This window comes from Podarcis erhardii (genome assembly GCF_964252035.2).
Source record: "Podarcis erhardii genome assembly, chromosome: 17".
In the NCBI taxonomy this organism is placed as follows: domain Eukaryota; kingdom Metazoa; phylum Chordata; class Lepidosauria; order Squamata; family Lacertidae; genus Podarcis; species Podarcis erhardii.
The window spans coordinates 900968-928818 of NC_138515.1; the positions used below are offsets into that span (position 1 = coordinate 900968).

At 44.0% G+C, this 27851-nt stretch overlaps 1 protein-coding gene and 2 long non-coding RNA genes across 5 annotated transcripts in view; 1 reads left to right on the forward strand and 2 right to left on the reverse strand.

Moving 5' to 3' along the window:
* LOC309332027 overlaps positions 1-27851 on the reverse strand; it is a 120766-nt gene that overhangs the window by 42347 nt on the left and 50568 nt on the right. The gene's annotated exons all lie outside the window — the stretch shown is intronic.
* On the reverse strand, positions 347-4469 carry LOC309332029. The gene is made up of 2 exons (XR_014152043.1): positions 1657-4469; positions 347-1306 (listed from the first exon to the last, which is right to left on the reverse strand). It is a non-coding gene; the product is annotated as an uncharacterized lncRNA (long non-coding RNA).
* LOC309332015 (transforming protein RhoA-like) lies at positions 5898-26602 on the forward strand. 3 transcript variants are annotated; one of them, XM_081844664.1, is made up of 6 exons: positions 5908-6056; positions 22711-22845; positions 23563-23723; positions 24813-24933; positions 25392-25522; positions 26024-26602. In XM_081844664.1, exons 3-6 carry the CDS (start codon positions 23568-23570, stop codon positions 26195-26197), a joined length of 582 nt encoding a protein of 193 aa, XP_081700790.1. In that variant the 5' UTR covers positions 5908-6056; positions 22711-22845; positions 23563-23567; the 3' UTR covers positions 26198-26602. The 3 variants fall into 3 exon arrangements, with proteins under 3 accessions (XP_081700789.1, XP_081700790.1, XP_081700788.1); XM_081844663.1 differs by lacking the exon at positions 22711-22845 and having other exon boundaries at positions 5898-6056; XM_081844662.1 differs by lacking the exons at positions 5908-6056; positions 22711-22845 and adding an exon at positions 6530-6687.

Sequence of the window (27851 nt, forward strand, 5' to 3'; positions counted from 1 at the left end):
CCAGAGCTATTGACACCAACTGATAGCTTTCTCCCCTTCAAATAGAACTACAGGAACCTTATATGAGCTTAAGGAGCCCATTAGTTTTGCATTCCCTCAAATCTTTTTGAGGTATCTATTTTATCCAGAATCAACTGATTTGTCTTCAGCAATGCTTTATCTCTCCTATCGGTCATACATGCTTATTACTAAATCTGGGAATGCTCAGCAGAGCTTAGCCTCTAGCAGATTCCCAGTTAGGTTTGTAGTGGAGAATTAAAATTATTATGAAGCTGCTGCACCAACACCCCACCCTGCATGCTTCAGGACAAGGGTGGAATGTGGCAAGTCAGGTGAATTTTGTCTCCTCCATAGGTAAATAAGACAAGGAGGTTTCTGGGTTGGTCCATGGATATGGATTGTTCCAGAAGCATCTTGCATCTTTCATCTCCAAATTGGATAAGGGACAGTCTAGTCAGTCAGCCATCTATGACTGGTTCCTCGACTTTACAGATTCTGTTCTGTGTGAAGAATCAGTTTTCATTTATATATGCTTCTGGGTTCACTTGGATCCAAAAGTCTACCATAAGGTAGAACTCCAGAGTGCTGTGGGAGATGGAGAGCTTTTGACCACGGAAAAGAGAAGGGGCAGTTCTTATTCATGCCATTTTGACCTGGGAGCATTCTAGTGGGTCCCTTGTTCAAGGAAAACTATGGACAAGACACTGGCCTTTATAGCTTAAAGTTCCAGAATTTCAAGTTCGCACATTTGGGGTAAGGGTTAAAAGAAATGTATTAGCATCTTTTGAATTTAGGTAGTGTTTTTATTTCACTTTGACTCATCCTTATGATTATGAAAATACAATCCTGAGAAACAACACAACTTGATTGGCTGCCATGTTCTGTCTCTTAAAACTGCTAATCATCTGACCTGCTTGGAAATGGTTCACTAGAACTCAATGGCCATCCAGTGAAGCTCAATATTGGGGACAGATAAAAGAAAGTGAAACTATGGAATTCATTGCCAGAGCCGGCCCTGAAGACCACTAACTTGGGTGGCGTTGCAAGTGGAAGAGTCAGATTCATGGAGGTAGAGATCATGGCTACTAATCATAATGGCTGCTCTCTGCCTACATAGGCATCTGGTTGGCCACTGTGAGAACAGGGTTCTGGAGTAGATGGCCCCTGCCTTAATCCACCAGGTTCTTAGGACAATGCACTACCTTCAGGCTCCATTTATAGACATAAGAGATAAGCCTGAAACAAGCCAGCATGTTACTGTTTTTTCCTTGTCTGCTAGAACACAAAAGCTGAACTACAGTGGTGCCTCGCAAGACGAAATTAATCCATTCGTGAGGCTCTTCGTATAGCGGTTTTTTCGTCTTGCGAAGCAAGCCCATTGACAGCTTAGCGGATTAGCGCTATTAGCGGCTTTTAGCAGATCAGCTGATAAGCGGCTTATCAGCGGATCAGCTGATAAGCGGCTTAGGGCTTAGGAAAAGGGGGGGGGGGAGGGAAAAACTCCCGCAGGAACTCGCAAGACATTTTCATCTTGCGAAGCAAGCCCATAGGGAAATTCGTTTTGCGAAGCGCCTCCAAAACGGAAAACCCTTTCGTCTAGCGGGTTTTCCGTCTTGCGAGGCGTTCGTCTTGCGGGGCACCACTGTACTTCAGTACTAGAGGTGTGTGTAAGGTTAATTGCAATGATTGGCCTAGATCTTGGAGGATGCAAGTGCCTCTTAGGTTGAAGTAGTTCATATTTTCATTGATAGTTTTTTACGTTACTTTTCATAATGGAACGATAAATTGCACTGCTGTTGCAGACATACTGATTTTCAAAGTGTAGATTTGGTGTTCTAAGCAGGACTTCGTTTCTAAAAGGAGACATTCATTTCTCAAGCTTTCCTGGCTCCTACCTTTATGCCACAATCAAAAAGTAATGTAGAAAATAGGACCCCTACATAACTTAATGAAAATGTATGAGTTTACAAGTGACACTTAAAGCTCTGGCTTCTGCTATGCCTCTTCAGCTGAAACCTAAGGCACCCATGTAATACAATCTGAAGCATATTTTACTCAGAAGTGACTGCAGGGACTAGGCAAATTGGACCAGTGGTCTGACGTGACATAAGGTAGCTTCCTATGTTCCTATTTTACAGCCAAGCAGAGGTAACCAAAGCCACTAGGAGGGCACATATAAAAACTAGTCCTGTGGACAGCCTTTCTATGGAGTCTAGGCTTGTCTTTAATCAGGTAATTCCACCAGCTGTCTTGTCAAAAATCAAAGATTTTTTGTGTGTCCAGGCTGCCTGTCAGCAAGGAGGCAACCTTTCCCTCTAACTGTTCTGTATTGCCTCTGTAGGGGGTGAGACTCTTCCATCACTCTTGGGCCAGAGACTACAGAATTGACTCTGTGTCTACTGCTGTGGATCTAATGCCTTATTGCTGGAGGCACAGGCAAAATTAAGAGTCGAGTGAACTGGTAATGTAGTATAGTTTTCTTCAGGAGCAATTATCTTCTAAAACTAAACAGGTTTCCTCTAATTGCCAGTACAAAGGGTTTTCAGCAAAGAGGAGGAAGGTTAAGCTGTGTGTTGTTCTAGACCAAGCACGTCCAACGGGTACCTGAACCCAAAAAGGGGTAGATCACTCTGAGGAGTTGGCCACCCTTGTTCTAGACTATCACTGTGGTCAATATATAGACTGTGGCTGTAGTTCAGTGGTAGAACATATACTTTCCACAGAAGTACAGGCTTGATGGGTCTCAAACCGGTGTTGAATTAGGGACTTCCCAAGGCAGGCTCCAGCAGATTGAGAAGAAGAAACCAATAATGGGTCCAACAATCAAGAAGTGGGTTTCTGCGTGTGCTGTAGAGCAAAGTGAGGGCAGATGGGGCTTTTCAACCTGGGTAAGCTCTGGTCCTAAATCTCTGCTATACTCATTTGTGAGAAAGGCTTCAGGAGTAAACCCCAAGGGAAAATCAGTACCCACACTGCCCTGTTGAAGAAGAAAAGGCTAATAAGTAAACCCTACACAAATCCTGAGTCCCTAAGGCAGTTGGATGGTGCTTTGTATGCCTCCTTCCAGCAACTCCTGGAGCCAAGCGGCCAGACTTCTTGCTCTGCTTTCCTTTGAACTACATCAGTGAGGCCAAGAGGCTTGTCATCTGGGCAGCCCAGGACCTCATACACACTGCCCAGCCTTGCACCCTTTGGTGCTTCTAACACAGCAGTTTGACTTCACCCCTGGAGGCACAATCCATTCTCTCTCAAAAAAGATGGATGCCAACTGCAGGCTTGATCACTGGCATATCTAGGTATGATTGCGAACAACCCTGTCTGAACCTCTAGAGAGGCATGTCAAGAAATGGAAGAGATTGGTGTGTGTAGCAGGAGGGAAGGGCCTGTTGCACAAGCAGAAATCCTTGTACTGGTAGGAGCGATTAGATGAATACCCCCAAAATCTTACCTTGCACCAGCTGCAGAAGAAATACAACATAACGAAAGAAATTTATTACTGCAGCCTTCCCTGATGTTGTAAGGGACCTGTGTGAATTGGAAGGTTGATACTATCTGGCAGCTGTGGACTATGTCACTGATCTTCATTTGGTGGGTCAGGATCCACTAGTGAGTTGTGGCCTGATCCTAGTTGGGTTGCAACAGGAGCACTGCCACCATGCAAATATAGCATGAAATATATTGTAAAAGATCCAGAAATGGGTCCCCAAATGCATGTTTAGGTTAAAAATGGGTCCTGGCTCTGAAGAGGTTGAAAATATCTGGGTTATGATTCCCCTATAATGCCGCACCTTTTCCTCATGCTTATACTTCTGCCACCCCTAAAACTCAGGAGAGGCTGTAGTGGAGAGGAGTGTGGAATTCCCCTTGAACAAGCGTGAATTCAGCATTAGGTACCATCTGTTACTGTTTTTATTTTGTTCTACGCATTACTATTTTAAGCATTGCAATAGAAATGTTAAGCTACCTTGGGAGAACTTGCCCTAAAAAGCATGGTGGAAATAATGTAAACATAATATTATTCAAAGTATATTGCGCTCTCCTTGGCTAATGTTACTTGTTGCAGCGTTCTTTCACAATTGATCCTTGTTAACTGGCATACCAGAGGAAAATGTGACCTACAGTCTGACGCAATGGACAGTAGCTAAGCCCCAGTCATTCTGGACATCTTACAAGTTTCACTGTATCACCACTAGCCCTCACTACTCTCAAGCAACAGGAAGGTGGAGAAACCAGTACAAGCCGCTAACAACAAAATGTCCCACATACTGCGCTCTCAAGCTGTACCTCAACACTGCTGCTGGATCGTTCAAAGTGGCATGACTTGTAAAAGTCTTCAGATTACCAAGCTATGAGAATTTACCAGTATTTCTACAACTAGTGAAATTCTGTAACACATTTACAGTCAGGAGAGAGAAAAGACAGCTACTATGCTGACAAAAAATAACAACTTCCCCTTCCCCACTTGGGTGCCCCCTGCACAAGTGGAGGTCATTTAGCTTGCACATTTATTTGGGTGAAACTGCCCAGTGCCTAGACCACATTCTGCTGAGACTGCCTGGCACATGAACAGAAACCAACATGGCATTTTCCTATTGTTGAGAAGCTACAATTGGCAAATGCCACAAGTTCATCTTCTCAGTCTTCCAGTGCTGCCTGACAGAGACGTTACTGCTCAGATACTTGGAAACCTGGAAGATTTAGAGGTGAAGGAGTGGTTACTTCATCAATGTGTCTTAACAACACTTCAATATTATTTAATAATATTTAATAATTTATTATTTATTCCCCAGCCACTCTGGGTGGCTTCCAACAAAATATTAAAAATACAATAAAGCATCAAACATTAAAAACTTCCCTAAACAGGGCTGCCTTCAGATGTCTTCTAAAAGTCAGCTGGCTGTTGATTTCTTTGACATCTGACGGGCGGGTGCCTGGTTCCCTGTAGCTTCCCCGGAAGGCCCTCGGAGCTACCCCTCCGCGTCCGGGCTGAGCGATGGGGGGGGAGATGTTTGGTGTAGCTCAGGCATCTTGGTGCTGCCTCAATCCTGCTTTTTTCGGGCCGGGTGTGTTCCTTAAACAGAAGGGGGGAGATGAGATCACAGATCCGCCCAGGAGGAGCCCGAGACATTCGGGCACCTGAGGCAAAGCACAGCCGGCAAGCCGGTGAGGGGAGATCTGCGTCGCGAACAAGGGCCAAGTCCAGCCCGGCATCGGCTGCAGGTCCTGCCGAGCAGCTGCTCCCGGAGCGAGGGCGCCTCCTGCGGGGGGAAGCCGGCGGAAGGGGCGCCCTTCGGCTCCTCCTCGCGCCGGGGACACCGAGCCAGCCTGGGCCTCCGAAGGCGCAGCAGCTGCTCTCGGGACAGACCGACTTCCCCCTCAGGGCGAAAAGCGCCGCCAAGACTTCTCCGCCTCTGCGCGGCGCCCGAGAGACGCGCCCAAGATGGCCGCCAGGCCGACTCAGCCGAGCAACAATTGGCCGGGAAGCGCCTCTCCTGCGGCCTCCTCGGGCTGGGCGGGGCTTCGTCGGGAAAGCCGCCATTGGTGGCCGCTGATCCTGATGGCACCGGGTGGGCGTTTGCCCCGCCTTGGCCGGGAAATCACAAGGGCGCCTTGGTTCACGGCGGGCTCCCATTAGCGGCGCAGGCTGCCACTCGTCAACGAGGCGGAGGTGGAAATGCCGGCCTCCGCTCACTTGTGTCGAGCGCGATTGGTCAGTTCAACCTGCCTATCAGGCAATTCTGTGGGTGGGCGGCGATTGGCCGCCGTGTTCTCCCGTTCCGGAATCGGACAGCGCCCGATGACGCGACCAACCTCTCGTTTGGCACGAATGACGCTCTTCCATTGGCCGCATCATTCTGTCAATCCGACGGAAGGGAAGTCTCAGCCGCCTTTTATAAGACAGCGACGGCCTCGATGTCAGTACGGAGTTACGCGATTGGGCGGTGGCTTCTGTCAATCCCGAAGTGGGTGGGGCCTGCGAGGGGCTGCTGAGGAGAGTCCGGGCGGCTGCGAGTGAGCCGGGCGGAGCCGGCAGTGGAGGCCGCCGAGAGAAGCGGGTAAGAGGGAAGTTCCTACGACGGCGGGACGGGAAGCAGCTGCCCTCATGGCGACTGGGCCTCGCCTCCTTCAAAACGGAGGGGCTTTAGCCTCACGAAAAAGCTCTGGGTGAAAAGTTTTTTTTGGGGGGGGGGTCCGAGAGGCGAATGTGCGGCGCATGCGCGAAGCCAGAAGACGGTTGGCTGCTGGGCGGGGTCGCGGCGGCGAAGGGGGAGGAAGCGCGCCTGATTGGGCGGCTCCGCGGGGAAGGGTTCGGGGGCGGAGGCCGAGGGGGCTTTCGGAGTCCCTTGCGCATGTGCGGCCGCCATCCGTGGCTGGGGGGGGGCACAAACACGGAGCCGCCCGAGCCCCCCCCCCGGTTGGGCGCGGCAAAGGCCGGAGAGGCGCGCGGGATTCGGGGGGGGGGTCTCGCCTGCAGCGTGGTCTTGGCTGTAATGGCTTGTACTTTTAAATCACGGAGTTGGGGCGAGTTACAACCACTTGAAGTGGGTCGGCGTGCAAGGCCTCGGGGCGCCTGTGCTCCTCTGGGTGGCAGGTGGGCACCATGTAGGACCGGAGGTCAAACCTATGATAAAAGTCACAGGTGGTTCTTAGTCTTGATGGAAAAGTGGCGTGCATGTCTACTCAGAAGTAAGTCCTGTTAAATTCAAAAGCCTATACTCAAGTATTCCTTGCTGGATCGCTGCCTAAGTATAACCTCTTCAATGTACAGTACATTAATTGTCCTTCCACTTTGATGGAATGGTGCTTGTAATTGTCTTGCTTTAGTCTAAATACAAGAATACTAACGGTCATCTACTTTATAGGATGTCATTATCAGCTGCTGCTTTCTCCAAAACTGATATTGGGTGTATTATTAACATATAGCTTTTTTTAACCCATAAAAACACATTCCCCTTTATTTTTCGAGGAGTAAATAATTTAAGGCAGAAGTTAGATACTGATACACAAGTTTTGGACATGAAGCTGTAAGACCCTAAGAGGTATCTTAGTTTTTGCTAGTTGGAAAATAATAAAAAAATATTGAAATTTAGACCCACGTGGTAATGAAAAGATTTTGCTATTTGATCTTAGAAGGTAGGCATAATTACACAGAATCAGAAGACATTCATATATTTAGAGAGATGATTCATAAGCACCCCTATAAGACAAACAAGAAGTGGTTCTACATGGAGTACATCATCATACTAATGCTGCAGACCTGGAAACACTCTGTTGGGAATGAACTCCATTGAATTTGGTGGGGCTTGGTTCTGTATAATCATGAAAACAGGTTGCAAAACTAGTTGTAGAGAAAGTCAGCTATCCTGAATGCAGTTCACAGCTCACTTCATCTTCATAGATGATATCCTTGAAAATATTAGCACAAATCAGTATATTTGTCTTTAGCATAATCGGGGTCTGTAGGATCCATAGTTTCTGCTTCTTTATTCTTCATGTATGTCAGAGTTACTGCTCTCATGTGTGTTTGTTTCCTGATTGTGTGTGTGTTGTATTAACTTTATTTCACTTGAAATAAAAGATGGAGTTTTGAGACGTGCAAAGGTCTTGCCACCAGGTTACAGCAACAATATGTTTGGTAGACTTGGGAGTTTGTTAAATAATCTAGACAAATACAGTAGCACTGCTGTCATTACCTTTAAACCTGGGTTCTGTGGCAATGTAATTAACTCTGTAACAATAATGCTAACCAGTTGCATGATATTGAAATATAAAATATTGCACAAGAATTCAGTTTTCTCTTTTTTGAGTGGGCAAATGAGGAAAAAAAATATTGGCAGAGGGGGATGCGAAAGGGGAAAAAAACTAATTTCCTCTTGTGTTTTTTCCTGGGCCCTCAGTCCAGTTATCCCCTCTTGCATTCAAGGGATGACACTGGAGTAAATTGTGAGCATCACCTCTCTCAACTTTAGCTCTTGACCATCATATGGGAATAATATTGAACAGTTTAATTTTTCGCCTTCTAGCATAGGAAGCACTAGCAAATTTGTCAAACATATTTGTCATGCAAATTTTTCAGATTTGCAAACTTGTGTCCTTTATTAGACAGAAAGTTTCCCAGTACTGTAATAATGAAAACTATTAAAATGCTTTTAAAAGGCTTCACTGCCGCCTGCCAGCATTTTAAGATCACCCCGGGACAGCGGAGACTTCTCCGCTGTCCCGGGGCGATCTTAAAATGCTGGCGGGCGGCAGTGAAGCCCTCCTGTCCCCGGAGCTTGCGGGGTGGGAGGTGGGGAGAAGGGCTTTTCGACCCCCAGCATTTTAAAAGCCCCCGGGACAGCGGAGGTCTTCTGAAGGCAGACGGTGGGCGAAAGTCTTTGCTCCCCCCCCCCCCCGCCTGCCTTCAAAAGCCGTCCGGGATAGCGGAGAAACGCACTGCGCTTCTCCGCTATCCCGGGAAGGCAGGCAGGGGGGAGCAAAGACTTTTGCCCCCCGCCGGCCTTCAGAAGAGGTCCAGGAGGTCCAGGACCTCTTCTGAAGGCCGGCGGGGGGCAAAAGTCTTTGCTCCCGACGGCCAGCATTTTAAAAGAGGTCCCCGGAGATTTCCCTATGGGCTTTCTTCTTGCGAAGCAAGCCCATAGGGAAATTCATCTTGCGGAACGACTCAAAAACGGAAAACTCTTTCATCTTGTGAGTTTTTCGTTTTGCGAGGCGTTCGTCTTGCGAGGCACCACTGTATTTTGTACATGTCCCATTCTTTGATAAATGTTGTTTAGTATGTCCTCTCAATTTCCCTGTCATTTTTGCCAGCTCAGTGTATTCTAGCAGTTTGCTTTGCCACTCCAGTTTGGTTGGAATTGTGTCCCCTTTCCAGTTTGAAGTGATTAATATTCTTGCAGCTACCGTAGCGTACAATAATATTGTCCTTGTTTTTTTAGGTATGTCTGAACCTAGTATCCCCAAGAGGAAAGCTTCTGGCTTTTTCATAAAAGAGATCTTAAACATCTTTTTGAGCTTGTTATAGATTACCTCCTAAATTCCTTTATTTTCTTACAGTTCCACCACATATGTAGCATTGTACCTTCCCACATCTCCAACATTTACTTGAGGTATTTTTATACATTTTCGATAGTTTTGATGGCATTAAGTGCCAGCAGAATTGCATTTGTAGAAAATTTTCTTTCAATACATAATCTGCGGTGAACCTCATCTCTACCTCCATAGTTTCCCCCAAGCATCCATTGGGATGTTGTAACCAAAATCTTGAGCCCATGTAACCATTACTGATTTTACCTCCTCCTCCTTGACTTCCTGGTCAAGGAGGAGTCGATACATTTTAGAGAGGGTTTTTCCTTTGGAGTTAATCTGTTCTTTTTTCCAGTCTGGAGGGCTCTGTCGCGAAGCCATTTCATTTTTCAAGTTTAAATATCTCATGGAGTTGGTGATATTGTAACCAATCTGACAGGTATACCTTAATTTCTTCAAAATCTTTTGGCTTCAGCTGATTTTCTTCCTCTTTTAACAATACTTTGTATGTTGGCCAATTCCCTTTCATCTTTTTCTTTACTGCCAATGCTTCTATAGGAGATATCCACCATGGGGTTTTGGGTTCAAGCAGACCTTTGTATTTTGCCCAAACCATACATAGAGGCTTCCTTATAACATGATTTAAAAAGCTTTTGTGTACCTTGACCTTGTCGTAACCTAAGTAGGCATGCCATCCAGATATTTTAAATATTTCATACCCATCCAGATCTAAAAGGTCAGTATTTTGTAGTATACACCATTTCCTGATCCAGGAGAGACAGGATGCCTCATAGTTGAGTTTCAAATCTGGCAGGGAAAATCCCCCTCCTTCTTTAAGATCAATTAATAGTTTATGTTTGATCCTGGGCTCCTACTTTTCTGTGGGGAGGGTATGTTCTATATTCTTGTGGCATTTAAAGAAACAAGTAGTTTATCGAATGAGAAGGCAGTGGATGTAGCCTACCTTGATTTCAGCAAGGCATTTGACAAGGTGCCCCATGATATTCTTGTAAAGAAGCTGGTAAAATGCGGACTTGACTATGCTACCACTCAGTGGATTTGTAACTGGCTGACTGACCGAACCCAAAGGGTGCTCATCAATGGTTCCTCTTCATCCTGGAGAAGAGTGACTAGTGGGGTGCCACAGGGTTCTGTCTTGGGCCCCGTCTTATTCAACATCTTTATCAACGACTTGGATGATGGACTCAAGGGCATCCTGATCAAATTTGCAGATGACACCAAACTGGGAGGGGTGGCTAGCACCCCAGAGGACAGGATCACACTTCAAAACGACCTTGACAGATTAGAGAACTGGGCCAAAACAAACAAGATGAATTTTAACAGGAAGAAATGTAAAGTATTGCACTTGGGCAAAAAAAATGAGAGGCACAAATACATGATGGGTGACACCTGGCTTGAGAGCAGTACATGTGAAAAGGATCTAGGAGTCTTGGTTGACCAGAAACTTGACATGAGCCAACAGTGTGATGCGGCAGCTAAAAAAGCCAATGCAATTCTGGGCTGCATCAATAGGAGTATAGCATCTAGATCAAGGGAAGTAATAGTGCCACTGTATTCTGCTCTGGTCAGACCTCACCTGGAGTACTGTGTCCAGTTCTGGGCACCACAGTTCAAGAAAGACACTGACAAACTGGAACGTGTCCAGAGGAGGGCAACCAAAATGGTCAAAGGCCTGGAAACGATGCCTTATGAAGAACGGCTAAGGGAGCTGGGCATGTTTAGCCTGGAGAAGAGGAGGTTAAGGGGTGATATGATAGCCATGTTCAAATATATAAAAGGATGTCACATAGAGGAGGGAGAAAGGTTGTTTTCTGCTGCTCCAGAGAAGCGGACACGGAGCAATGGTTCCAAACTACGAGAAAGAAGATTCCACCTAAACATTATTATTATTATTATTATTATTATTATTATTATTATTATTATTATTATTTATTTTAAATGATATTTTATTAAATTTTTAACAAAAAAGAAGTTACAAGACAATAAACAATAAAAAACACAAAAAATACAAAAACCAAAATTTAACATAAAAAGAAAAGGAAAAAAATAAAAATCCCTCTTTTTAATTTCTTGCCGTTTATTTACTTATTTTCCTGACTTCCTCACACCTCCCTTTTTTGTATTCCATTTAAAGATTGGTTCAGCAAATTCATACCCTCTTAATTTACCCTTAATTATTAATCCTCACGTATTATAGCTTCAAATTTTCGTCTAATATCAATCCATTCTTGCAAATTCTTATTTTACCTTATTACTAAAACCACTTCATTTCATTTCATTTTCATTAACATTCAAAAATTTTACAATTCAATTTACCGTTAATTTCTTTAACCTTATCTTACCTTCAAAGCAATAAAATTTCAAAATTTAAACCATATTTAAACTTAACTCATTCAAGCCTTTCTGCTAAAGCCAATTAATTCCTTTCCAGCACATTCTAGTATTTCATTAGTATTACACTAATTCCAAAAATAAAAAGATATATAAAAAGAAATTCTCATTCTAGTTTTATCCAACGTCCCTTCTTCCTGGTTTCGGGTAGTGTCAGTCCTTTCACCATTATATCCTGTCCATCAATCTGGTGTTCTAATATCTGAGGCTCTCAGGTCCCTTCTATGCCCCCTCTGCAGGTTTTCTTGTTTCTGTTTGTACTTGCACACATCCTTGTCCCTTGTTGGGTTCTTACGTAGTTTCTTCCCTTTCTCCTTGGGGAGTGAGTCTCCGGGGAATTCCTTACAGTAATATTCTCCATTTTCTTTCATCAGATTGTCCCATTCCCCGCTAATCCACTCCCCTATGTTTAATTTATAATCCGAAAGGTAGTTGTTCCAGGAATATTCATCAACTTGTTTCACAGTCCCACCAGAGCTAGGAATTTCCTTAACTCCAGAGTCTTGCAAATATTCTCCAAGTTCAATCTTCCAATGTTGCAGCTTTTGGTCGTGCGGGATTTTGAGTCTCTGTAACTTTTGAGGTGCAATCGCCACCTCTTCCATCTTCGATCTTCGTCTGCCCTTGGACTTGCCTTATTAAACCAGTTTCCTGGGTTGGTTGTTGTAAGATTTCTTTAACTTCATTTCCTGCTAGTTCATATTTGCTGGCTGCAGCAGATATAAACTCCAACTTTTCATTCATCAAAGTCACTTTCTCATCCAACTGCTGCAGCACAGCATTTATTTTGCCAAGGGCAGAAAGTAAAACTTCCTCCCTGTTCATTTCTGTTCAAGGTCAAATAGCTGGTCTTCCCTGTGAATTACAGCAAACACACTGACAAACTCCCTCTAGGGGACACAGTTTCTATTTAACGTCCATCTTTAAAATGTATCCAACAAAGGGAAATTTACTTTCGATTTTCAGGTACTTTGTTTCCTTACAGTACAATACAAACAAGCAGAAAGCAACATTAGAATTATTTTGTTTCTCTTTTATTTCTATCTGTCAAAAGTGTTCCGTTTTCAATTAATGGACATCTCCAACAATTTCTGTTCTGACATCCCATCCCCAGGTTTGGGACGATGGAGGCTTATATTCTTTCACTCTCTCTGCAGGATTAAGAGGTCAAAATTTCTTCCCCCCTTTTCTCCTGCAGTCAATGGGGGTTTTGATGGTTATAGATGCAGGAAATTTCAATCTTGGAATCAATTTTCCAGGCTATTTAGCTTGCAAGATCTTTGCTTCAGTCTATTTACAAAAAGCGGAAGGCGGACTTCCTGTTTACACCTTCCTGCTTCAGTGCCAAATTCAAGTTTGTTCTTTTGATCAAAGGAGCGATTCCTTTGATCTCCCGATCTTTCAATTGTCCTACTCACGGGTTGTTGTTTAAAAGTCGAATTGTCACAGGAAAGAGGACAGCGCTCTCCGGCATCAGCTGTGCAGCTTCGCTCCGCAGAAGTAGCAATTGACTCTCAGCACCGCGCCAAACACCCCGTCCCGCTCCGGAGCCCTTTGCAGTGTTCCTTTGCCGATCGGGGGGGGGCGCAAAAGGTGCCCGCCGAGTCCCACGGTCGTAGGCTTCACCCGCCTGCGGTTTTCGAGAGGGTCCCTGCTTCGCTGTAGCGGTAGGACCCGATTTCTGCGGGGCTTTCTCCCTCTAAGTTAGAGGGAATCCGCCATTGCTGGTGGCGCCGCCTCCGGAAGTCCGATTCCACCTAAACATTAGGAAGAACTTCCTGACAGTAAGAGCTGTTCGACAGTGGAATTTGCTGCCAAGGAGTGTGGTGGAGTCTCCTTCTTTGGAGGTCTTTAAGCAGAGGCTTGACAACCATATGGCAGGAGTGCTCTGATGGTGTTTCCTGCTTGGCAGGGGGTTGGGCTCGATGGCCCTTGTGGTCTCTTCCAACTCTATGATTCTATGATTCTAAGGCTGCATTGCAGTGGGAGCAGCAAGTTTGATTGTTGTCCAAATGTCATTGCTGTGGGGCAGCCTCGTTCTCTGAACTTCAATTCCAGAAGTACTTTGGATGACTCAAAGATGCAAGTTTTTCTTTTCTGTCTCCCCCACTCCATGCTTAAAGGTAAAGGGACCCCTGACCATTAGGTCCAGTCACGGACGACTCTGGGGTTGCGGCGCTCATCTCGCTTTATTGGCTGAGGGAGCCGGCGTACAGCTTCCGGGTCATGTGGCCAGCAGGACTAAGCCGCTTCTGCTGAACCAGAGCAGCGCACAGTAATGCCGTTTACCTTCCTGCCAGAGCGGTACCTATTTTTATACTTGCTCTTGGATGTGCTTTTGAACTGCTAGGTTGGCAGGAGCAGGGACCGAGCAACGGGAGCTCACCCCGTCGCGGTGATTCGAACCGCCGACCTTCTGATCGGCAGGTCTTAGGCTCTGTGGTTTAACCCACAGCGCCACCCGCGTCCCTCTTAGCTCACTCCTTGCTTAAATCACAGTAAATTTGTTTTCCAACTTGCTGAGTCACTTGAGGATATTGGCCTTAATCATGTGTTAGAAGTGAATAACTTGTTCCTTACAGTTTAGTTTCAGGACATCTTTTCAGCTAGATTTTCTATTCTGCTGATTGGAAGTTTGCATTAAGGAAAGGTTATTCAGAAGCTCTCTCTTCATTATTTTCTCCCAGAGAATCTTTGTTGTGAGATGTCTTCCCATTAAAGGGGATTCTAAACTACGGGAGATAGAAAGTCTGACATTCATAGCTGTAATGGAGGATACCCTTACAAGAAATCTCTCAAGACGATTAATCTAGAGTTTAATTTGGTTGGTTAATTCTTGCCTTAAAACCCTTTTAAGAAAGCAGACATTAAATCTTGGCCAAGCAGACTGAGCCCTTTTTCTTTTCTTTTTGAAGCGGGAAGTTTGCTTAGAACTACAGATATGGGTGTAACTTGTCTAGCTTTATATATCCTCTCAGTGTACATCCAAACTAATTAGCCACCAGGGTATTCTGTTCCTCCCATCGTAACCCCAAGTTCTGGCATAAAAGCATTCTGGCTTTTGAAAACAGCATTCAGGCTTCCAGCTAAGCTAGACTTGGCTATCAGAACTGGGCAGTGGTTTTTTTTTCTTAGAGAAAAAGGCTTCTATTCTGGATCTTATGAGTCAAACTAGAAGAAGAGCCAACTAGCTCATTTGGTCCCATTTCATAAACAGCATCAGTAGGGCAGTTTTCAATATTGTGTGTTAATAGTTGTAGCTTATAGTGAATCATTGTACTCTTAATGCAGGGACAAAGGGAGCAGACATCTTTATCCTTTTGGAATATGTGTGGTCAACAAAATTTTACTCAGACTAAACCTGTTAAAATTAATGAACATGACTAAATTAGGCCCATTAATTTCAGTGGGCCTACTCCGAGTAAAACTTGAATACCATCCTAGATCTTTTGACTAAAGGTTGACTGTGATTAGTATTTCAGCATCTATGCTTGGTGTCTAGATGTAAGTAGTAAAACTAAGCTCCCAAAAACAAATTTAGCCACTTGCCATTGACTACTTTATGTTCCAAAACAAAGCAGTTCCTGTTTATTTTAGAAGGGCATCAAGTAAACTTCAAAATGATAAAGATCCTTCTACAGAGTGTGCATACGCACAGTCATGTGAGTCTCCTAAATTCAGCCTTGATCTCACTTTTGGAAAGGTTGTGCATCCATACTTTGTCTCTACACCAATGCACAGAGTATGGGAAATTGGAGCTTTTAGTACAGGGTGGCAAATATTACCTGGTAGGCATTACTGAAACCTGGTGGGATGAGACTCATGACTGAAATGTAGGAATTGAGGGGTATAACCTATTCAAAAGGAATAGACCAAGCAGGAAGGGAGAAGGTGTAGCATTATATATAAAGGATGTGTTCACTTGTGAAGAAATCCATGACCTGGAGCATGAAAAGCAGATTGAGAGTAAAGGGCAGGCTTCCTTAACTTTGGCCCTCCAGATGTTTTTGGCCTACAACTCCCATGATCTCTAGCTAGCAGGACCAGATTGAGAGTATAAGGCAGAGATAAAAGAATACCTGGACCAAAATAATTTCCCCAAAATTTCTAAAGAACAAAACAAAATTCTGAATGACCCAATCACAGTTTTTGAAGTCCAACAGGCAATTAAGCATTCCAAATCAGGAAAAACACGGGGGCCTGATGGCCTCCCTGCAATTTACTATTAAAAAATTAGAAGAGGTATATTGTTCGAACCCTTGAAAACAACAATGAACAACATCCTAGAATATGGCATAATGCCTGAATCATGGAAGGAAAGTTACATCACACTGATCCCAAAGCAGGGAACAGACCAGCTGTCAATAGCCAATTATAGGCCTATTTCGTTGTTACGACTATAAACTCTACACCTATATTTTAGCCAAAAGAATGAAAAAAATTCTCCAAACCGTAATACAGACCAGGCCGTAATAACAGACTGTAATAAAGACCAGGCTGACTTTTCCCCCAGCCGCCTAATTCAGAGTAACATCAGGAATATCATAAATGTGTAGGAATATCTGGAATCACAAATTGATAAACCACCAATCTTAATGGTGGTCTGTTGACCCACGCCCCCCACCTTCCTCACCTGTCCTCCAGTCCAGCAGGACCAGGCTGAGAGAGAGAGGTGGGCCAAATTACTTTTATTTTTCAGGACAAAACACAACAGAAGGGTAGATGCTGCCACCACACCCTTGTCTGTGGATAGCCCAGAAGAATGACCCAAGGGAGACGGCTGCCCCACCCTGCAATTGCTTCACCACAAACTGCAGGCAGAAATTCAACAGGTTCAGTAGGCGACTGAGTGGTCATACTTTGGATTCAGACTTTCCCCATGAAAGGCACACAGAACAAAATGGGAAAATCCTTTTTTAAGATTTATTTAAAAAACAAGATTAAACATACTTAAAAGTAGGCACATCTCTTATAGGGTTTCAAACAGGAAAATAAAAACATTGTAAAGCATCCCTAGCTAAACGAGAACACAAGAAAAGTTAGGGCGTTCTCGGCTGAATCCGCATCTCAAGAAGACAACAGGAATTCTACATCACAAAGGACACACATATCAATGTAGAAAGGAAGTGACTGGCAGCATGGCGGTGAATATGGCGGTGAATATGGCAGAAGGGCGGATGGGTGCGCGCCTGCAGGCTCCTTTCCTAAAGTTTTTATCCTTAAGACCCCATGTGTAATCAGACCCCAAGGACCAATCAGGATTTCTGATTAATTCAGAATTTACCAATGGTCACCTGAGAGGGTGATAACTCATCTTGTGACAGCTGAAGCTCGTTTGTTCTCAAGACCTTGGGGATGAAAGGAGTTCCTCCCAATTTCTCAGAGACACAGCAGATCCTCCTTTCTCCTGTAATGAGGCTTGATAGCCCTTATTCACACAGGGACAGCACTTAGAAAACCAGGTGTTAAAACACCACTAATCAACTGGGAAGTTTTCCTTCCTGCAGATGCCTGAGATAACGTATTCACACTCCCAGAGCCAATTAGTCTAAGGTTTTAAAGCAACAGATATACATTTCCCATAAATCCTTTGGCCTTTGGTTTTCCCACAGTGCAACAGTGCTTCAGCTTGACCAAAGTTTGTCTACTTAGATTTCCTAACTTCACTACATGGTCGATGCGGAGAAAGCATTTGATAATTTTTCTTGGAGATTCATGACAACTATGCTGCGGCATATGGAGATCGGAGACTCATTCTGTAATGGAATTCAGGCTATTTACACAAAACAGAAGGCAAAAAAATTTAATAAATGGGAACATAACAGAAGTATGTGAAATTAATAAAAGGACAAGACAGGGCTGTCCGCTCTCTTCACATATTTATTTTAGTAATGGAGTCTTAAGTAAGAAAAATTAGAGATGAAAAGAATATTAAGGGTATAACACTGGGAAATAATATATATAAACTATGGGCATTTGCGGATGATATTAGCATCACAACCGAAAACCCAGAGTTTAGTGAAAACCTTGGAAATAATCAATAATTATGGGAAGGTAGTGGGATTCCAACTGAATATAAGTAAAACCAAACTTATGGCGAAAAACCTTTTCCAAGTAGAGAAAGAAGAAATTGAAAAGATAACAAATCTTAAAATTTGTCAAAAAATAAAATATTTGGGAATATTTTTTAACTACTAAAAGCATACGGTATATCTTTACGAAGACAATTATGTCAAGGCATGGTCTGAAGTTAAAAGGAATGTGGAGATTTGGAGCAAATTATATCTATCTGTTGGGGGGCGTATCTCGGCTGTTAAACTAAATATTTTGCCAAAGATGCTTTTTCTGTTCCAATCCATTCCTGTTATAGGGAAAACAAGCTGTGTTGAAAATTGGCAGAGGGAAATATCTAAATTTATCTGGTCAGGGCAATTTCAAAAAGCTGAAGAAGCTACTGGGTGAGATCCCACGGTCAGAAATACTCAAGGAGAAGGGAGTCCAAGAAGGATAGGAGTTTCTAAAGGGAGAAATATTGAACACCCAAATGCAGACAATACCAACAAGAAAGAAAAGTGGGAAGTATCTAAGGCATCTAAGCTGCATAAGGAATTTACAGATGAGCTGAAAGTTAAGAAGGGCATGTATAAGAAATGGAAGGAAGAGGAAATCAGAAAGGAGGAGTATACATGAGTAGCCAACAGTTGCAGGGGAAAAGTTAGGCTGGCTCAAGCTCAGAACGAGCTCGGGCTTGCAAGAGAAGTTAAAAATAATGTTAAAAAAAGGTTTCTTTGGCTATGTCTGAAATTGGTGGAAGAACAAGTAAGTGGAAGCTTCTCTGTGTGGAGAAGACTGAGAAATGCTATTAGGTGACAGAGAAGAAGGCAGAACTAACTACTCAACACCTACTTTGCCTCTGTCTTCACCCAAAAGGAAAGTGATGCCCAGCCTGATGATAACAGAATAAACGATGTAAGGAGGGAGCTGCAGCCCAAGATAGGAAGAGAGGTAGTAAGCGAACACCCAACTGCTTTAAATGAGTTCAAATCTCCAGGGCCTGATTCGCTGCATCCAAGGGTACTAAAGGAGCTTGCGGGTGTAATTGCAGAGCCTTGGTCTGTTGTCTTTGAGAATGCTTGGAGAACAGGTGATGTCACTACAGACTGGAGGCAGGCTAATGGTGTCCCCATCTTCAAAAAGGGGGAAAGAAGGCATAGGTAACTACCAACCACTGAGCTTGACGTCAATACCAGGGAAGGTCCTAGAACAAATAATTCAACAAATACAGTCGGTCTGTAAGCATTTAGAAAAGGAACCCAGCATGGGTTTCTCAAAAATAAGTCATGCCAGACCAATATGATTTATTTTTATGGATGGAATTACAAACTGTAATTTCGCAGATCGTCTGATACCTGGCTCTTGTCCCAACACGGAGGCGGGAGGCGGGAGGACCTGAGTGCAAAGCAATTCGCTTATTGGTAACCCTCTGACACAGCCACTAAGGGCAGGGGTTTTTCTGTTTATTAGTAAGAAAGAAATTGGATTTGATTTGCAGACGTGTACTGGATTAACGGGACAAGATAATCTGCTGAATCAGCCACTGAGTCGCAATGTTTTGATCTGGAGAGATTTTCTTCATAGCTAAGTGTGGTATGTTGGGGGAGGGGAGCCTTTACCCTTTCTTTATATACCATGTTTGCTGCTTTATTGATTCGGCAAACCTCCCCCTGAGAGTTAATGGAATGAGAAAAAGCAAGAGGAAATCACTGATAACAAGATAATATTTATGGATTATTACAAAATATATGGAACTGTCTGAGAATATTGATAGGATTTAAAGCATCGAGTTTCCACTGAATCGCTTTTGAAGATCTACCATAGCTTTGGGGGGACACCAGATCGTTAGCCGCTGAGTATTGGATGAGAAAGATAAGTGAAGAACTGCCCAGGGCTATGGTGGGACGTCAGACCTTTTGTTAGACTTCGATAAACAAGTTGGTGTGTCACACAGGGAAAAATGCTGCCCTTGTGAGCAGAGCAGAGAGAGTGTGAAAAAGTGGAAGCAGAGAGCTGTATATGTTGGATTATAACAGGAAGAATGGGAAGACATTGGGTATAATATTATGTTTGAGGACTGGGAAAAGTTATGGACTACTGGGCTGAATTTCACTGCATGTAATGCTTTGAAAGAAAATGTAATGAAAATGATATATAGATGGTACATGACCCCAGTCAAACTTGCAAAAATATACCACTTGTCTGATAATAAGTGTTGGAAATGTAAGGAAAATGAAGGAACATTCTTTCACCTTTGGTGGACTTGCCCCAAAGTGAAGGCTTTCTGGGAAATGATATATAATGAGCTGAAAAAGGTATTTAAGTATACCTTCCTTAAGAAACCAGAGGCCTTCCTTTTGGGTATTGTTGGCCAAGGGGTGTTAAAGAAGGATCGAACATTTTTTATGTATGCAACAACAGCAGCAAGGATACTCGTTGCCAAGCATTGGAAAACTCAAGATATACCCACACTGGAAGAATGGCAGATGCAACTGATAGACTATATGGAATTGGCCGAGATGACGGGCAGAATCCGAGACCTGGGAGAGGAGACGGTGGAAGAAGACTGGAAAAAATTTAAGATTTATTTGCAAAAATATTGTAAATTGTATGAATGTTAAGCAGGATGCTTGATCATAAACAATTTGGCACCATCGGAACAGATGAAGTGAATTATGAAGATAAGTTAAATTTACGAAAAAATCAAATTTTTTTTTTTAGATAACTATTAGGCTAAGCTTATTGCTTTAATAGAGTGAAATGAATATATCTAAAATTTAAGATATAACATTGGAAAACTAGATTGTAAGGTGGGGACAAGGTGATAAATTTGCTGGATTAATTTTTATAAATTTGGAACGCAGGAGCAGGAGATGTGAGGAAGTCCAAAGAGGATAAGAAAATATGTTATAAAATGTGATATTTTTGTATGTTTTGTTTTGTGTGTTGTAACAAAAAAACCCTTAATAAATATTATATAAAAATATATATAACAGGAAGAATGAAGAAACAAAGGGAAAATAAACATCTCACACAAAGATTTACAGGACATAAATTTCTCTTGCAGAAATAAAATTTATTAAATATGCAATTACGAATGAAAGTCATGAAACCCGTGGGTGTTAAATAAAGGATCAAGATCAGAACTGTTGTAATTGGAATAATCAAGATTATGGAAGCAGAAAGAAATAAAAACTTTGTACCCTGAAATCTAGCACACGGGAAGTCACCCAAAATTCTTTAATTTGGTATTTGAATAGTTGGCTATTTAATTGTATTGTAATTTTGTATTGTGATAATGTGGCTCTTTTGGATCATTGTAATTAAAAAAAATTATACAAAAAAAATTCAAAATGACCTTAACAGATTGGAGAACTGGGCGCAAGCTAACAAATGAATTTCAGTAGGGATAAATGTCAGTTTCTGCACCTAGGCAGGAAAAACCAGCTGCACAAATAATAGGATTTGGGGGGGGGGGTTCACCTGACTTACTAGCAGTACATGTGAAAAGGATCTAGGGATCTTTGTGGGCCACTAGCTTATGATACAGCAGCAAAAAAACCCCGCTGTTCTAAGTTGCATCGACAAAAGTATAGTGTCCAGATCAAGGGAAGTAATAGTCCCTCTATTCTGCCTTGGTCAGACAAACACCTGGAATACTGTGTCCAATTCTGGGCACCATAATTTAAGAAGAATGTTGACAAGCTGGAACGTGTGCAGAGGAGGGCAACCAAGATGATCAAGGGTCTGTAGACTAAAACTGATGAGGAACGGTTGAAGGAGCTGGGTGTGTTTTGCCTGGAAAAGGGGACTGAGAGGAGATATGATAGCCATCTTCAAATATTGTAAGGGCTATCACATGGAAGAGGGAGCATGCTTGTTGTCTCCTGCTTTTGTGGGTAGGACTTGAGGCAATGGCTTCAAGTTACAAGAAAGGCGATTCTGACTAAACATTTGGGAAAACTTTCTGACAATAAGAGCTCTTTGTCAGTGGAACAGACTCCCAAGAGAGGTGGGGGACTCTCCTTCCTTGGAGGGCTTTAAACAGAGATTGGATGGCCATGTGTCATGGATGCTCTAGCTGAGATTTGTGCATTACAGGAGGTTGGACGAGATGACCCTTGAAGTCCCTGCCAACTCCTAAGATTCTATGATTCTAATATTGATGCATCAAATGGTACTCTCCAGTCTGTTTTGGAAGTGCATTTGTTGTTCTCCCAGGCTGCAGATACCATTTGTATTCTGTTACTTAGTGGTTTTGTTCTCATCCTACATAAAAACCAGGAAGATCCAATACCCAAGAAGTCTTTTCAAAGCAATCAGGGAGGGCAGGGCTCAGGTGGCACTGAGGTTGTAAAAGAAAGAAGTTATCACAGACTGGCTCAGGCACAAAGGAAATGACCAGAATGTGACTTGTGAATGGAGAGTTTCGAACACTGGTGATCTCTGATCCCCCTGATTTTGTTCCTCAAAATTCACTTGGAAGTTTTGTAGGCCTGATCCATCTGCATTGTAGGGATCAACAAATGAAGGCTTCATGAGCCCAAATATGGTTCCTGTGCGGAGTACCAGTTGGCCCTTCCAGCTGCCAACCCAGAGGCAAGAAAGATTTGTTGGTGGCATGGAGTCTCTACTTGAGGGGATTTCTAATGTATTGGGTCATGAGTGAAGGTAAAGCCCATCTCCAATACACACACACACAATCATTTTTATTAGTTTTCCAATAAGAACATCCAATTAAATCCATCAAATCATAATCCAATTAAAAATAATAAAATAAAAACAGCCAAATTACAATCCAACTTATTAATTATTAATTTTTTGGGCTTCCATACTCTGGACCTCTAAAGTATATCTCCAGTATTTTCATTTCTGCCTTCTTCCTGTTCTCATATTTTCCACATTCTGATCTTAACACTTTAAAGTTCCCTGTCCCTGCGATTCTCAGTCATATCAGAGATCATCTATTCTTTCATCCGTCGGGTACAGTTTTATTTGTGTATGTATATTTTTTCAACTGTCAGTTTGCCAGCGCAGCTTTTCCTGACTTCATTCCAATCTTCCAATCCAGGCTGTTGTCCAAGCCTGTCGTTTGTAGTTTAATGACGCAGTAACTCCCAAGTTGTTAAATTGTTACTGTTCACAATAAATTCCCAATGTTAAGTTGTTAAGCATACTGTTTGCAATATTGAAATGTAAATGAACTGTATTCCACAGATGTAGGTCATTTGGCGATCGATCAGCTTTCCTGGAGACCCCCCCCCCCCTCTGGGCCCTAGAAGGGGGGTTGCTAGACATTAACTTAGCCTTCTCTCTTGCTCATAATGAAGAAATTCTGCAAACAGATGCACTGTACGTTGTCCCAAATTGTTATCTCAAGTCATTATAAAGTAAGCTAGCAAGTATTTCCCACTTCCCTCAAAAAAGGGAGGAATTCTCATTTTTCCGTGCTGCGTCATACTAACAAGCGCCATCTTGTTTTTTTTTTATCTTTATCAAGTTTAAGTAAAGCTGCACAGCTGAATACTTAAATTATAAATAGAAGTCCATCTGTACTCCGTTTTTTTAAAAAAATAGGTTTCTTAATGAGGCTTGGCATAGAAAAACAATTGTAGGTATAGAGAAGAAAAAAGAACATACCAATCACCTCCGTAAATCCAAACACCATGATGAGAATCTATTGGAAGTCTGAGCTTAAACACCAGGGACTGTGCAATTCTGCAGATTTTTTCTCAATCTTCTTCGGTCCAGACTATGTCTGTTTATTGTCCAAACCCAATTATTTTATGAAACAGATATTTCCGGCTTATGAGAGTGACTTTGGAGAGTGCCAGCCGTGCCGTGCTCTGGGACCCAGTGTCCTTGCCGCTTGCACCTTGATGCCAGCTGACAAATCTTGGACGATCTGCGGGTCTACGAGACAGTCCTCCCCACCCTAGGGAGTCTGCCAGGGCTAATTACCCCCATATCAACCCGAATTACCGGCACGGCTGAGGTCCGATTGTGTGGGAGTCAGGAAGCCCTCGCCCATCCTCAGTTGCTAAGAGGGTGCTGCTTTTCTTCCTTCAGGAGAGATGGCTGCCATACGCAAGAAACTTGTCATTGTAGGAGATGGAGCCTGTGGAAAGACCTGCCTCCTTATTGTCTTCAGCAAGGACCAATTCCCAGAGGTCTACGTCCCCACCGTCTTTGAGAACTATGTGGCTGACATTGAGGTGGATGGAAAGCAGGTAATACTGATGTTGGGAGCCAGCTGGGCTGGGCAGATGCCTGGGCACAATGATAGGGCCTGATATCTCCACCATCTGGCTGGCTGGTGTTTTTTTTGCTACCATGCTATGGTGCAAGTCGGTTGGCTCACGCGGTAGCCCCTCAGCAAAAGAGCAGCAGCTTCTGCAAGCCACCTGACTCACACAGCAGCGCAGCAGCAGAAGAGTCTGCGTATTTTGTAGAGCATTATGAACCATTCTACTTTTTCCATTTCTCTGAGGCCCAGCTGGGGTCCTGCTGCAAGCTCCTGTGCTGAGCCCAAATTGGAGGCCAGCTGCTTGCCCACTATATATATATTTATATATTGTCTGGGGCATTTGGCCTCTTTCTCTGAGTTGGTCAGTGTAATGTGTGAAATAGCCCTCTTCCTCTCCCCACTCCCAAGAGCAGAGAGGAATTGATTTGAGAGAAATGAAGAATAGCTGCAGAAAGAACAGGTGGTTCTTTTGGAACTGCATTTCTTGGTGGTAACAGGGAGTAGAGTTTGGAGTATGCTTTTCTGATTGAATTACAACAATACCAGCATCTTTCCACTTTGGTTGTGATTCATTACAGAATCACATTCATTACAGACGCGGGTGGCGCTGTGGTGTAAGCCACTGAGCCTAGGGCTTGCCGATGGGAAGGTCGGTGGTTCGAATCCCCGCGGCGGGGTGAGTTCCTGTTGCTCAGTCTAAGCTCCTGACAACCTAGCAGTCCGAAAGCACGTCAAAGTGCAAGTAGATAAATAGGTACCGCTCCTGCGGGAAGGTAAACGGCGTTTCCGTGCGCTGCTCCAGTTTTGCCAGAAGCAGCTTAGAAGCATGCTGGCCACATGACCCAGAAAAACTGTCTGTGGACAAACGTCAGCTCCCTCGGCCAGTAAAGCGAGATGAGCGCTGCAACCCCAGAGTCGTTCGTGACTGGACTTAACTGTCAGGGGTCCTTTACCTTTAAGGATCTAATAGGGAAGACACTAGCACATCACAGAATATGCTTTCGTTTAATGGAGTGATGACAGCACTTTGAGGACTTGCCCCCGTTAAGTTATCATATTTGCATTTCTACAGGTAGAACTTGCCCTTTGGGATACAGCTGGCCAAGAGGACTATGACCGCCTGAGACCCCTCTCCTACCCAGATACAGACGTCATCCTCATGTGTTTCTCCATTGACAGCCCTGACAGTTTAGGTGAGTCTCCCCTGAGTATGTGGGAGGGCTGACTGAATAAGCAGCAGCAGAGACTTCTGTAGATCTCTGGCTCTGGTCTCTTCCCAGATGTCAGATTGCTGATGGGAGCAGTTAAACTGTCATAGTAGTTGATTAGCTGGTCATATGCTGTGTATTACATCACACCACAGCTGGCGTTCAGTGTTCTGCCGCTTGTCCCTCCCCATTTCCGTCTTTTCCCCCATTGCCTCCCCCCCCCCATGTACACATATCCCAGCTTTAACATTGGCTGCACCACATCCATTTTCTGAGCTTGCTACTCCTGTACCCACAGTGGTGGAAGTCCTTTAAATTTCATCCTGGTGGTGTCTGAAGGAACTCGAGACAGTTTCCCAAATCTTTGCTTTGGGGCACAAGTGGCTGAGAACTCCACGGTCTTCCTAGGTTTATGCTTATGGTTTTACTTTGTGCCCCTACAGAGAACATCCCTGAGAAGTGGACTCCGGAGGTGAAGCACTTCTGCCCCAATGTGCCTATCATCCTGGTGGGGAACAAGAAGGACCTACGTAATGATGAGCATACACGCCGGGAGCTAGCCAAGATGAAGCAGGTGCAGAGAGGCAACTGACATTCTTTGCTGAGATTTAGTATTGCCATCAGAATAGGAGGAGGGTACAAACAGCTATGCATATGGCCATTGGGGCTTGAAAGGAATCTATGTCCTTTCCATTTACATCTGAGCAGAAGCACAAGCCCATCCAGAGAGGTATATTGTGGCCTTCTTCTCATTTTTGAAGGGGGCTTGGCGAAGCACAAAGCTACTGGTTTCCATGGGGTTCTCAGTACCTTTTCACAACACACTCTATTTGGACTGAAGACAGCACTTGGCTTGCATGATACCATAAAATAACCTCCAACTTCACAACCCTAGCAAGGTCTGGGTACCAGTTTTCAGCAAAGGATATAGTCCCAGGGAGTTAGTATTGTGTGGTTATAGGAGCCAGGAGTTCTGATAGCTAGGCTCTAGCTTTGATTGCTAGATTCTACCTCATTTCCCTTACCAGGATAGATCCCAGGCAACCTCACTGTCTGTTTCGCCCTTCCCTTTCAGGAACCAGTGAAGCCAGAGGAGGGACGTGACATGGCAAACAGGATTAGTGCTTTTGGCTACCTGGAATGTTCTGCAAAGACAAAGGATGGAGTACGGGAAGTGTTTGAGATGGCCACCCGGGCTGCCCTGCAGGCCAAACGTGGGCGCAAGAAGACCTCATGCCAGCTGCTGTAATTCCTTCCCAGCCTGCCTTCCCTGCCAGCCAGCCAAGCCTTTGAGCTCTTAGCTTCCAGGCTTGCCTCTCTTGTGATACCATGGACTGGCAGGTCTCCTGAGAGAGGGGGCTTGCTAGAGCTGGGCAGGGGCTCTTCTGGAGCATGACAACTAACTTTGGAGGTGGGGTGGTATTTCCCCCTTCCGTCACAGGCTTCTGATTCCCTCATAACAGGTCAGAAAATTCTGGCCCTCGGTGGGTCAGTGGGAGAGCTCCTTATCTTTCTGCATGCTTGCTCACAGCAGTCTTGATTCTCGTTGGCAGCCTAGGGCACTACACTGCTCCAGGCCATTTCTTTGTAGAAGACTTTTTGCCAAAGTGTGAAAGCCCTTTGCTTCAATAAAGGTCAGAGCCTTGAATTGGAACATCTGGCCCTGCCTAGTAAGGGAATCTTGACTTGTCAACAAGTCATTCATTGTGAGTGGAGCCAGTGCTCCTGCACAGTGGGCAAGCAGTTACTCTTATCTTGGCAGACTCATTGATCCCTTAGCTGGCTTTTCTGCTCTTTAGGCTAGAGCAGAACCACTTTGGCGCTTGTCCCCTTCCTCAAGGCGAACATAGCCAGTTCACAAGCCACCCACTTTGTTTCTTGAGGGCTGTCTCAGTAAAGTGACATCAGGTCCTCCACCTTCTCTCTCTCCCACCCCAGAACAGAATTGTCTCCACTTAAATATTTATCTCCCGACAGCAGAGCAGACAGCTGCCTTTCCTTCAAACTGGCCCAAGAGACTGGGCCTTGCAGCCTGGCCCCTTTCTAGCAAAAATCTATATTTGTAAGCAGAGGTGCTATGAGCCAGTTTGTTGCTGTTTGGAAGCTCTCTGGATAGCTGGTAGATGGAGTAGCCACTGCCACAGCTTCTGCTCCCCCAACACTCCTGCTTCTCTTCCCTTCCGCCTTCTTTGTACTCACTGCATTGCCACCGGGGTGTATGATTTTGTGTTTAATTTGTATTCACATGTTTAAAAAGTGGTTGTTACTTTTCAAAATGTACTTGAAAGAAAAATCTGTAATAAATTTGTAGCAATGTTTAGTACATGGTGGGGCTTTGCTTTTTGCCTCTTAAAATCTGCTGTGGAAAGGGAACCAGTAAAAAGGTGAGCATTGATTTTTCTTACAGCACTGTCCCACCAAACTGCTGATCCCATGAAGTGCTTTAGTTGGAGTAAATTGTGATGGCTGGTAAAAGTAATTATACACCTTCATGAGGAAATAAGTCTTACCTAGAAACAAAAAATGTTTTAAGCAAGAACCAGGATGGTGGTAGAAGCAGTCCAATAGACTGGGAGCTAATCAAAGCATAGAGAGCTTGGCTTCAGGTAGGCCTGCTGCCCCTTTGGATTCCTGAAGCTCTAGAAACCACTTTGCAAAACTACTGGAGACATTCTCATAGTTGATTATTTGCTGATTTGTACACACAATAGCAACAGGGGCCTTCCCACTTTCAGCCTTTCTCAACCTGTGGATCCCCAGATGTTGTTGAACTACAACTTCCATTATCCCTAGCTAGGAAGGCCAGAGCTCAGGGATGATGGGAGTTTTAGTCCAACATCATCTGGGGACCCACAGGTTGAGAACCACTGGTAGGTGAACATTATACAGTACTCTGCCTGCCT

Bases quoted from the DNA above. Each gene is read 5' to 3' on its own strand.
- LOC309332015 (XM_081844662.1), top strand. From the start codon at position 6,657: ATGGAAAAGTGGCGTGCATGTCTACTCAGAA. The intron at 6,688-23,562 runs GTAAGTCCTGTT...TTCTTCCTTCAG, and splicing joins GCGTGCATGTCTACTCAGAA to GAGAGATGGCTGCCATACGC. The intron at 23,724-24,812 runs GTAATACTGATG...GCATTTCTACAG, and splicing joins TTGAGGTGGATGGAAAGCAG to GTAGAACTTGCCCTTTGGGA.